The sequence below is a fragment of the Dunckerocampus dactyliophorus genome, chromosome 12 (genome assembly GCF_027744805.1).
Source record: "Dunckerocampus dactyliophorus isolate RoL2022-P2 chromosome 12, RoL_Ddac_1.1, whole genome shotgun sequence".
NCBI classification, from domain to species: domain Eukaryota; kingdom Metazoa; phylum Chordata; class Actinopteri; order Syngnathiformes; family Syngnathidae; genus Dunckerocampus; species Dunckerocampus dactyliophorus.
The window spans coordinates 1334503-1347477 of record NC_072830.1 but is presented as its reverse complement, the minus strand read 5'-3'; the positions used below and the strand labels follow the sequence as shown (position 1 = coordinate 1347477).

Genomic DNA, 12975 nt, shown 5'->3' with positions numbered 1-12975 from the left:
TTTTCATTGATTAGTGAATATATTCATTCAAGGATTAAATGCATCCAATTGATGTATTATTTTTTGTATTATACATCCATTTATTATATTTATATTTTGTACTTATTTTTAGATTTAAAAAAACTGGAATTACATTTCTTTCTTTATCTCATTTGAATAGTTTTTTTTGCTAGCGGCCATATAGTAATGTATTGTATGCTAAGTAAAACTCATTCATTTTGCAGATTTGTACCCTGAACTTTAAGTCTGTGCTTGTGAGACACTCCACTCACCTTCCGTTGCTCATGAGACCGCCGTCCACTCTTTGGAACGTCACTGCAGTGGGAGAAAGAGAAGGGACAGAGTCCAGATATGAAGTTTCCAGCATTGAATGTATTTCCATAATTAAGATAAGATGCCATTTGTATTCTAATGCTCCTGCAAAGCTCCTTAAGTATGTTCCATACAGTAAGTGATGTGGGCGCCCCCCCCCGTGCCCGCTGTCAGAAAAAAAGGATTAAAAATAAAGGTCAACAATAAGGATGGCTCTACACAAGTTGGAGACGTCAAGGACGAGACGCCTGATGAGAAGCAAAACTCATTTTCATGTCTCTTATTTGGCTGCTGGCTTATTATCAGGTGTATGATTAAATCTCTGTCCCAAAAAATGATTAAAAAAAGGCAGCGGGATCATTAATCACACAGTGTTTTGTGTCAGACAGCTGCACATGCGTGGTGGGAGGGGGCCTGATACCAATGGAAGGATAAGAAGTAAAAGTCCAAGTGTTACATCCATTTCATGTGGAGATGACAAAGTAGACCTCAAAGTGTGTCAGGAAGCGCTCAGAGGCTCAAACAGTTTTTTGGAAATCACCCCATAACCGGGGGCGGGGGGGGTTCAGAGAGAGTGATCCTGCAATGTTAGTAACTTGACTCATTTGTTCCACAGATGAAAGTCAGCATCAACATTCCTTCACAGGTTTTCTGACTTCCTTCAACAAGATCAGGCCTGAGAACCCCCCCAGGGGGTACACAGGCATTAGAGGGGTCTTTACAGAGTGTGATGTCATCTGAAGGGGAAACTCCCACTTTTTAGATGGCAGATCTGAACAATCTACACTTGGAAAAGTGGAATATCTCTGTGCAGAATTTGGGGCACAGTTCCGCATGCATTTGAAATAATCGGAAATCACACATTTTGTAGAAGATGTCTTAAAGGGACAGTCGACATTTTTTGACATGAGGTTGTATGACATCCCCATCAGCAGCGTAGTGCATCAATGGTGACTTACCCCCCCACTTGGTCCCGCGAGTCCAGTTCTGGTTGGAATGCCGTGAAGCTCCGCTTGGTTGCTGGGGTCATTTAAGTAAGTTAGTTTGGAAGTTTGGCTTCTCAAAACAATATGCGTTCAAAAGAGTCAGTCACACGTTTGCATCGTAAAAAGCCACCTGATGGACTACACTGCTGACGGGGGTGTCATACAACCTCATGTCAAAAAATCCCAACTATTCCTTCACTGATTTCTGCTGATATTATCATTATTATTTGTAACAGTCGGGAATTGCAATACTTTTGTGTTTTTTGTCCTATTTGTTGTGTTAATCCAAAATTCTAATAAAGCAATAGAAACTGCATTAATGTGGCCCAAGGTTAAGCCTTCGCCATCATGAAACCTTTATTAACTGTACTGGAAATAATAAATATAATAATATCGAGGGAAAGGCTTCTTGAGACGTCATCTGTACTTCTGTGAAGAAGGTGAGGAGCGAAACGTCCGACACCTTCTTCACAGAAGTACAGATGACGTCTCAAGAAGCCTTTTCCTCGATGGACAACTCCTGTACGACTGAGAGCCTACACAGTCACAAATAATAATAATAATAATAATAAGTCATTTAACTACTTAAAAAAAAGAAATGTAAACAATTTTAAAAGATATAAATATACTTGTCCCAAGAACCAGGATGTTGCGGGACTGTCTTGGCTGACACGTCTCTTCAACATTGCGTGGAAGTCGGGAACAGTACCTCTGGATTGGCAGACTGGGGTGGTGGTCCCCCTTTTCAAGAAGGGTGACCGGAGGGTGTGTTCCAACTATAGGGGGATCACACTCCTCAGCCTCCCTGGGAAAGTCTATTCCAGGGTGCTGGAGAGAAGGGTACGACCGTTAATTGAACCTCGGCTACAGGAGGTGCAATGTGGTTTTCGTCCTGGTCGCGGAACACTGGACCAGCTCTACACCCTTGCAAGGGTCCTGGAGGGTACTTGGGAGTTTGCCCAACCGGTCTACATGTGCTTTGTGGACCTGGAAAAGGCATTCGACCGTGTCCCTCGCGGTGTCCTGTGGGGGGTGCTCCGGGAGTATGGGATTGGTGGCGCGCTACTACGTGCCATTCAGTCCTTGTACAACCGGAGCAGGAGCCTGGTTCGCATTGCCAGTAGTAAGTCAAGCCTGTTTCCGGTGAACGTTGGCCTCCGCCAAGGCTGTCCTTTGTCACCGATTCTGTTCATAATTTTCATGGACAGAATTTCTAGGCGCAGCCAAGGTGTCGAGGGAGTCCAGTTCGGGGGCACTAGGATCTCATCTCTGCTATTTGCAGACGATGTGGTCCTGATGGCCTCATCGAGCTGTGACCTGCAGCGTTTACTGGGACGGTTTGCATCTGAGTGTGAAGCTTCTGGGATGAGACTCAGCACCTCCAAATCCGAGGCCATGGTTCTCAGTCGGAAAAGGGTGGATTGCTCCCTCCGGGTTGGGAATGAGGTCCTGCCCCAGGTGGAGGAGTTCAAGTATCTCGGGGTCTTGTTCACGAGTGAGGGAAGGTTGGAGCGTGAGGTCGATAGGCGGATCGGCGCAGCGTCTGCAGTAATGCGGTCGCTGTACCGGACCGTCGTGGTGAAGAGAGAGCTGAGCCGGAAGGCAAAGCTCTCAATTTACCGTTCGATCTATGTTCCCACCCTCACCTATGGTCATGAGCTTTGGGTCGTGACCGAAAGAACGAGATCGCGGATACAAGCGGCTGAAATGAGTTTTCTTCGTAGGGTAGCGGGACTCACCCTAAGAGACAGGGTGAGGAGCTCGGTTATCCGAGAGGAGCTCAGAGTAGAGCCGCTGCTCCTTCACATCGAGAGGAGCCAGCTGAGGTGGCTTGGGCATCTAGTCCGGATGCCTCCCGGACGCCTCCCTGGTGAGGTGTTTCGGGCATGCCCAGCCGGGAGAAGGCCCCGGGGAAGACCTAGGACACGCTGGAGGGATTATGTCTCACAGCTGGCCTGGGAACGCCTCGGTGTCCTCCCGGTGGAGCTGGAGGAGGTGGTCGGGGACCGGGAAGTCTGGGCTTCCCTACTGAGACTGCTGCCCCCGCGACCCGGACCCGGATAAGCGGAGGAAAATGGAATGGAATGGAATGGAATAAATATACTTTTTGTTGACTTTAGTAACTTTTACAAATTTAAATTCCACTACAGGTCCATATTTCTCTCTTGTTGTTCTCCTGTTTTTCTGTTGTTACATTTATATTGACATTCTTTTCTAATGAAATTGGGGATTTTTAACAGAAATTGCACGGTTTTAACCTTTTATGTGTATTTAAAATTAAAAAAAAATCCAAATTTCATGCAACACATCTTAATTTTGTACTATTGATATCATTATATTTCATTATATTATCTTGAATTATTTTATATAATATTCATAATCATGGATTCGATTTTTATAGCACGTTTCAAGGTCCCTAAAGCACCTCACCGTCGTGGTAATCTCCATCTGTAGCACAGCTACGCAGGGGGAGTCTGACGGAGACGCCTCTCCGACCACCACCAAACATTCATTCGCATTCATACACCAGTGAGGGCAGGTGGGTGAAGGGTCTTTCCCAAGGGACACAACGACAGTGACTGGCGGAGGGAGCGAGGATCGAACTGCCAACCTTCCGGTTTTGTGGATGCCACTGCCGCCCCGAATCTATCATTACAACATTGAGGACTTTTTACATTTTATTTGTTGTATTAATCGCCAATTCCGATTACACGATTTGCCATAAATAAGATTCTACGGCCTCACTGCACATAACACCAAAGTTAGCATCATTTACTCACAAAGTTGCAAACTTTTAGCAGCTTGAGAACAGGTCCACTGAAGAGTATATCTCCAGTCAGGCACATTTCTGGACAGCTACAAAGCACTAAAGTGGGCCAGAGTGACGTGACGACAAAGCTGTGTCCCTCCGCCTTGTCAGATAAGCACTTTCCCCCAACATGAATACAGATTAACAAGCACTAAAGGGAGGAGGCCATCATCAGCATATAAAAATTCCATCAAATCTCCTCGGCTGCTGATTTACCTCCCTGGAGCTGACAGCTTTAGGAGGCTGAGACGGGACACGATCCATGCATCAACTAATTGTCAATAGAGAAGGGCAACACCACTCTTCAGACGCACTCTGGATAATGTTCTAAAAATCATCTTGATAATCCCCCCTCTCTGGTTGACATTGTTTTCAGCTTCCAATACGAAAAAAAAGATGATTAAGGGATTGCATATTTGTATGACACCTATAAACCACTACCATGGAAAGAAACGCAAGATGCAGTGGAGCTTGAGTCAAAAACATGGAGTCACAACCAATGGCGATTTTCAACCGACAGCAGCAGATGGCGCTGTTGTGAAGGAAGCCTAGATTTAATTGACAATTGCAATTTAATTGGGAAATGTATTTTTCGTCTCTCCCTGCCTGGTGGTGCACTGGAACCTTACGCCCCAGGCTACCAGGGAAGGATCACTCTGACTCAGGTGCTCATTCCTTGCGGTTAATTGGTTCCAGACATGATCGTGATGAATGAATTTCCACAAAGTAGGATTCCTTTTTCATAAATCTGATATTTTTGTAGTTAGAGCCTAGAAAACCTGTTTATGACTTTCTAAATACAAGATTTTTAACATTATTGGGCCCCTCTAGACATGACATAAGACTCCTATAGTCACGTTTACAATCGTATTACCCAATATAGTCGACAAGTAGTAAACAAGACGTAATTGTTTTTACATCCTGTTCTTAAAGTACTTCCTGTGGTGGCTATTGCAACATGAATGCAACATGACTGACACCTAGCGACCAGTGTAGAATACTACATATCACGACGTCTTTGAATGCGTCTTCTGAATGCCTTATATTGTATTTGAGTTCAAATTATTACTGGAAATTCTGAATTCAGGCAAAAAAAGTAACGTTTGCTTAAATAAAAATAAATAAAATGGTGTATTCAACTACCAAACAGCAATGAATCATTAAAATATGTTTGAAGAACGGTGATAGAGTGAAGCCACAAAATTCGAAGTGCAAAGTGGTGAGGGACTACTGTGCTGCAGTTATTGGAATTTGGGGCAAAAATGGTCAAGCCCGGCAAATTCTGCCTAGCAACAGGTAACTAGTCACTATTGTAATCCCGATAAATGAATATTGCAAAAAGTCACATTTTTTCACATAAGAAGACACATTTGCAATATAAGATGTACTTACCAATCCTGTCTAGATTGCATGTGATTTACAGTTGTGCAAAAAGTAAAGAATTTTTAGTTCTTTTTTTTCATCTTTCCTTGCACTGTGCCTGTGGTTTACTTTTATTTGAAAGCAAAGACCCTCCCTGTCCTTTATCTGCCTTGTGGGGCACTGGAGGGTTGTGCCCCAAGTTGTCAAGGAAACATTCTAACTAGGATATTTTTTGATTGGATTTTGGGCAGAAATGATCATGACCCACAAATTCTACACATAAACTAAAAATAAAACGGAGGATTTGTGCTGATCTGTATGTTGTCCCGATGCAGTTTTATTTGAATGTTACTTCTTTACGAGCTTTTGATTATTTAGTCCGTTTGAATGCCTCCAAACCTTAGCCTGGTTTTGTATATTCGACAGTAAGACAGGGTAATGTACGCTGAGTGGCTGGCGCCCCAACTTCATTTGCTTTATAATCGGCCGCAACACAAACACTAAACACAACACAACACTTTATGCAAATACGTCAGAGAGCGTTTGCAAGGCTTTCGGTCAAGGCCAACAACCAATCTGTGTCAGATTAGCATTAGCTATGGCCATTAGCCAGATGTATTTAAGAAGAGAGCAGAGGGGGGAGGGGGCTATGTCGTGGGAATGGGCGTGAGGGGTGAGGAGACGGGACAAATGAACAGTACCTGCAGGGGTGAAGGTGAAGGACTGAACTGCAAAACAAGAAGACAGAGAGGTTGTGTGTTAAAAGCTTGCAGAGGTAAGGCTTTAGGTGAAGGGGTGGTGCTGATGATGACGGGTCTGCACACCGGTGGGACCGGATCAGTGCTGTGCTTCAGTCCATTTTTAATCAAACTTGACCAGTCTAGTCCGTTTTCCTCCCCGATGTGCAGAACCCAAGCCAGGAAAGCCGCCAGCCGAGAGGCCACAGACGTGTAGCGACAAACCAAAGAAACAAATGTCACGAACATGAATGAAGCTGCTGTGTGAATATCAAAACATATCTTTTTTCTTCTCCTGTCAGCTCGTTAGTGTTCTCTGCTCCGTAATTAAATCACGCAGCCTTGGCGGCACACATGGGCTTGCTGGTATTGACCGCGGGGGGGGGCTGAGGTCATTCAGTGAGGGTCATGGTGTGGGAGGAGAGATGCTGGACTGCCTCCAGCTTGAGGAGGCCAGGCTGCCCACTCAGCTTGACCACCCTGGGCTATTAAACAACACTGTGGGTGGACGTGTGGAGCCCTCTGGAAATGATCATGAATGCGGAATCTTAACCCGCTTCGCTTATTTAAAAGACACGACTAAAGACTCTTCCGACTTTAAGACTAGAACGGCAGCGGTCCAACCTGCATAGTTGCTCAGACCCTTCCTCTTCTTCCTCCTCCAGTACAGCCAGATGCTGAAGCCCATGAGGATGACCCAGCAGGCGCCCCCGATGCCGGCGATGAAGGCGGGCTGCTTCACCACGTCGGTGATCTGCTCCGTGATGCTGTTGTTACGGTTGCCATGGATGATCACGTCCTGGAATGGCTTACCTATGGAAGGGGCGGGGATGCAAAGAAAGGTCAGCCAATGGAATGCACACACTCACAGTGGACGCTTCATTAGGCACACCTGGAAAGCTCCAATACAAGAGCAGTATTAAAAATGCTGCCAGTTTCAGGGTGTTTACTCATCAGAATATGTTGATTGCAGTCATGGCCAAAGGTTTGGAGAATGCCACAAATATGAGTCTGATTTTATGATGGCAACTTGCACATCCTCCAGAACGTTCTGAAGACTCATAGGATGAGTGGCAATGAATTGCAAAGTACCTCTTTGTCATGGAAACGGACTAGTAAGTCTCTCATGTTACGGCGCTGTTCCTACATTTGGGCAAGAACGCCGGACCTAGAGATAAGTTTAAAAATGATGATTTGTTTCAGGTTTGCCTGTCAGGACATTCTGAGTAGCCAAAGACTCCATGACTACAAAGTGACAAGCCGGCACACAATGTCTTTAGAGTGCCTACACTTTTTTAGTTTGGGATGTCCCATATTGGCTTTTTAAGCTAACTGGCAACTCCAACTCCACCTCTCATTTTCCGATTCCGATATCAACCGATACCAATACCAATATGTATGACATCACATACCTCCTGTCGTGGAAGGACTGGACTTATTACCTTCAGTGTGATTCAGTGTGATTCCCTGTCTACCCACTGATATCGAGGCGGCAGATCCGGGGCTGAGGTGAAAGCCAAGCGGCTAGCAAGGAAGTGGAGATCCAAGCCTTTGGTACCTTCTATTATCACAGGAGACGTGAATTCACGACCACGACTACGGAGCAAGATCGACGAGCTGGCAAGAATGTCAGGACCTTCAGAGAGCGCAGCTTATTTGTGCGTCCCAGATGCTAATTTGGGGAGCTAGCTGACTTCAGGGCCGTCGGAGCGGACATGCAGGAACACAAGAGCCTGTGAAAAGCTCAAAGGAGGTGGCCTTGCACTGTACGTGTGTCATCCTGGACATGTGAACATTAAAATGTCCATCTATGCAGCATTTCTTAAAAATCGGTTTTCATTATTGGGAAAAAAACAGACACCGATATCTACCGATGTCACATTTTTATGCCGATATCGGGCTAAGATTGGTGGGCCGACATTATCGGACATGTCAACATATTGCGCAACTAGACAACCTACAGAGAGGACGATTTTATAATCCTGGCAGGAGGCTTTTTATGGCTGCCTCCACTGGCTGGCATGCAGAGCAGCCAACGCCTACGTGAACAAACAAATGATGGAGATATTGGGCAAGAGGCAGGGCATAGAGATTTAAAAATACAATTCTGCAAGGATGATTCTTTTTTAGCTTTCCCTGTAATGACATGGAAGTGACACCAAGGACTCCATCAATTCCAAGTGAGAAGCCTCCACACAAAGCCTTTGGAGTTCTTATACTTAGATATTGTGGAAGAAGACGGGACCTAGACAGAGGACAAGTTTTAAATCCTGGAAGCCTTTTTTTAGGACTGCCTGTAATGGCTGACGTGTAGAGTTGCCAAGTACTGTATGAAGAGGAAACGGATATCCCGCACATGGTGACATTTTTCCTACATTTACCGTAAATATTGGACAAGAAGGCGGGATGCTTTTTTCATGTTCCTCTGTAACGCTTGACATGTAGAGCAGCCATAAGCCTCCATGAACAGCCAACGACAATCCCACATGACACCTATTGAGGTATCATCAGTAGAGCGGCCAAGGACTGGTGACAATCCAACAAGATTATTGATTTATTAAGTTATCTTTGTAAGGTAAAAGTGCTCATTAGCAGGTGTACCTAATGCGATGGCTGCTGCGGGTGGGACAAGGCATTTTTTAAGCTTAAAGAGATGATTGTGAATGAAGATATCGACCAAAAGAGCAGGCATGGTCCTGAAGGATGTGCAGTGAGATATAATGCACGGACCAAAAAAAAAAAAGAACAAAGCTTATAACAAAACCCCCAGGTGAGCAGATTGTTTGCCAAGCTCAGCCTCTAATTCACTCCATTGCGGGTAAAACACACGGCGTGAAATGAAAGGAGAGGAGCGTATCGATCCGCTATCGCGCCTCAGACACACTGGCTTGACACTTTTTATGGAGTTTGCAAAGACTCAAGCAAAGGTTCCCACGTACTGTCTGCAACACATGTAAACAAACGTGTGCAGAATAAACAACCAGCCTGCCAGGTAAGGATTGCCAGCAGGCTTCATGCTCGTCACGCTGGGGAAATCATTTATGGCCCACATAAGAAAATGATTTCAACAAGATCTTCCAAAATCCTTCTTTTCCTTACCAATAACAATGGACTGGGGTTCACTCTTGACCCCCACCCCTGCACTGGTGCTGGCGGCCACTTCCACTCGGTAGATCACACCCACTTGCAGCCCGCCCACCACCACGGAGCGTATGGCCGCGTCTACCGTCTTATTCACGTGGAAACGCGTCTCGTTCCCCAGGCACCAGATCTGCAGCACAGAAGAAGGGGAGAATGACGTAATCGTGTGTGTGGTAATAGTGTGCCTTTGACGAGCCGCAAACAAACCTTGTACTCTTGGATGATGCCGTTCTGGTGGTCCGGCGGAGGGGGGTCCCAGGAGATGCTGATAGAAGTGCTGTTCTGGTTTCCCACGGTGAGGACCGTTACCTGCTGAGGAGGGGCGCTGGGGGCTGCAAAGACGGAAGGAAGGCAAGCGTCAGGAATGGAAAGCACATCTCAATATGCTAGTGGCTCATGAATATGTAGTCGGACACTCTTTCTCTGCTATTCTTCAGGGATGGCACATGTGGCTGCAGGCTGTCTCATTAGATGGGGATTTACATGAAGACGAGGCAATAGACGATCTCCAACGTTTCCTTCTGACGTTAATATGTCATCCTGGTTGGTCTCCACTAAGAACACTGCTGCTGTTGTTTTTTTTTAAGAGACCACCAGAGCTACTAGTGCAGACAGTACTGAGTAGTGAAGACCAGATAGAAGATTTTAGCTAAGAGACGATGTTATTCTTCAACAGACCTACCGGACTTGTTAGCCCTGTTCCGTCAACAGTACCATTCAATTCAGTCCAGTGCTTATTTATTTTGCGTTTTCAAATGGTCCCGTAATATCTGACAAAAGAGTTTTGTGACTCTGGTCACCTACTTAGTTTACAATATTTTGTACATACCCCTGACTGACTGACTGAGGATTTTTCAGTTCCATCTTAGTTGACTTATAATGAAAGCAGTTTTGAACTTGATGCAATCCAAATTCCGCATTTACATTTACATTAAATGGAGAATCCCTTAAACCAGTGGTTCAGCTGGCTTGGCTGCAGATTTTTTTCAACTGAAACATCTTAAATATCTCATATTACATACACTACCGGTCAAAAGTTTTGGAACACCCTTATTTTTCCATGCGTCACACTTCACACAGCCAGAAATGGTGTAGTAAACGCCAGCGACATTTGCTCCCTTGAGTACTGACAGCTTTCTGCATCTGGATGAAACTTCACTCATTGCTTTCACAGGTGATACGTCTTTCCTCTGTGAATGCTCTTGTTGTTTGTTATTTGTCTGACCCCTACAAAGAAAGAAAAATAAGTAACAGTTGGAGCGGCGGAAGGATAAGTATTAAAAATAATGTTTTCTCATTTCCGCAGGGGGTGGAAGGAGAGCGGTGCCACAGCAGAATACTGACAGGTCAATTACTCGCCTGCTGCCGCTCCCTCACCTCGCCTCCATCCAAAATGGCACTTGTCACCCCGTAAATCTCTGCTCATCCCTCAGCACGACCGGCCGGGTTGGCCTCCAGGGAGGCGGAGGCTGCCTGGCATGGATGGAAGATGAATGGGCCCCGTGATGAACCCACCACCTTAGCCAGATTAGAAACAATCTACCCGGGGAGAATCCGATCAAACGGGGTGCTTGGGCGTTGCATTAAATCCAGGTGACAGAGCGGCGGCTGTGGCGGCAGCCATCACAGGCAATGTCGTTCAAAGTTAATGGTATGAATGATTTAGCGGCTTATTATCATGCATATTTGTGCTAAACAATTCACATTTTTCATTAGAGGCCTCAGAGTGTGCGCTAATAGAGCCATTAGTGGCGTGATGTATGGTGGGCACGAATGTGACCTCCTGTCTCTAATGTCTGCATGCCGTTATGCTGGATAATGAAGAAATACAAACAAATCATAGAAGAGATGCTGGGTGGGCATTTTGTTAGTTGCCTACAAGTGTTCCTCTGTGCAAATGCATCCACACAGGAATCACTTTGCAGAAAAATAGTCTCCAAAGGATCGTCTTGGGAAGTAAGAATCATATGGCACCGTAGGCCATGACTTCCATCCTTACCCGGACCGAGTGAGACAGAATCATACAATGAATGGCCGTTCATTTGTGTAAATGCACACTTGGGGAGAAATTGGTACTCGTATCAGCTAATGGTCCAAGTAAGTTTTAATCACTCCCAGAACTCCGCTTCCCCATCCGTCTTTCTGGAAGTCCCATCCTCTCTGAGGAGCTTGCTGCACATGTGACGGCCTATCAGCTCAAAGCAGCCTCAGGACCAAAATAGGAAGCGCTCAATCCCTCCGAGGGACTGGGATGCAGATAGAGCACATGCGGAAAGGGTTATCGGCGTTAGTAATAGCCGGGACACGCTGGTTCTGGGGGCCGCCTTGGGGAAAAAAAGGACACGGCTTGGTTCTCTCTTCACTGTACGGTAGTGTTGTTGACGTGATGGCAGGTCCACCACAGTGGTCTACAGCTTGGCTGGTACCAGAGATACGGTCCCCTTGGAAATCGAGGAAATAAATGAGCCTGTCACCACTCATGTGGACTATCTCCACCACATGCAACCCCCAGGATGGAAGAGCATCCTGAGGATCACATTCAGGTCTTGTATGAGAATACTGCTGTTAGTATCTAACCCTTTTCCATTCCCAGATGTTTGTGGTTTAGTGATGGAAATCATTTACCATGAAGTCCCATTATGTGTCCTAAGGGGATCAAGAATCGGCATAATAAGAGCACATTTTATGGAATTGTTAAATAATCACACCTGCAAGTACCGTATTTTGAGGCAAAATTCAGGTGTTCTACCATCTAAAATGAACACTTAACAATTAACAAAAATCACTGTCATTTTTCACAGAATATTGTGTTCTCCGGCTATATAAACATGGAAGAAAGAAAGAAAGATTAGACTCCTTTCTTTCATCAGAAAAAAAGTTTGTTTCTACCTTTTTCTGTTCTTTAGTAACCAGCAATATAAAATAGGTAAGTTTCAGGAGAATATGAGTTCCCGACGACAATGCCTAACTTTCTGCAGGCTACACTCCTGCACGTTCTTCCACTTCCTCCTTGCTGTCATATATGTTTTGTCCATTCAAATTCACATGGCGAGCGCTTATGAAATGCACTTCTGCCACCTTGTGGCCGTTTTTATGGCTTAAAAATGCTCTAAAAGTGACATCCATTTATGTGCAGTTGCGTCATCACCTCTTTTTGCCTCTCGCTCAAAAAAACCCGTAAAACAAGTATTATTACGTCTTTGGGATCGGGCGTTCGGGATTATAAAAACGTATTTGGTCTTTGGTATTGAAAAATACAGATTGCAAAATGTAAATACATAAGAAATATAACATAATAATTGAATATATTATTTTAATTTGCCAATTGTCATCCAGGATGTCGTGTCATGAGGGATATAAAAGCCCGGCTACTGAATCCCAGCATGTGACAGACAACATGCATGAGCCTGCAACAAAAGCAAAGGCAACCGAACTGACGGACAGCGCAGATGACGGATGATCACTTCACAAAGTAGCAAAGTGCAATTAGGAGTGAGTGTATGAGACCACAGCCAAAAAACACCTTTGGAAATTCCCCTGCCTTCAGAATATCACCTTAATGAAGACATGTGCCTTGAAATGTTTGGTATATTTATTCGTTTTGAAAGTTAAAAAAACAGTGCTCTAT

General features: G+C 45.0%; 1 protein-coding gene across 13 annotated transcripts in view; it reads right to left on the bottom strand.

Moving 5' to 3' along the window:
* The window catches only part of robo2 (roundabout, axon guidance receptor, homolog 2 (Drosophila)), a 347787-nt gene that overhangs the window by 34695 nt on the left and 300117 nt on the right, over nucleotides 1-12975 (bottom strand). For 8 of the 13 annotated variants that reach the window (XM_054793262.1, XM_054793266.1, XM_054793273.1 and 5 more), the window contains 5 exons: nucleotides 9555-9679; nucleotides 9306-9477; nucleotides 6831-7019; nucleotides 6171-6197; nucleotides 273-315 (listed from right to left, as the gene is read on the bottom strand). In XM_054793262.1, the coding sequence (XP_054649237.1) occupies nucleotides 273-315; nucleotides 6171-6197; nucleotides 6831-7019; nucleotides 9306-9477; nucleotides 9555-9679 (556 nt within the window). The remainder of the gene's footprint in view (nucleotides 1-272; nucleotides 316-6170; nucleotides 6198-6830; nucleotides 7020-9305; nucleotides 9478-9554; nucleotides 9680-12975) is intronic. The other 5 variants (XM_054793267.1, XM_054793269.1, XM_054793274.1 and 2 more) reach the window with 1 other exon arrangement.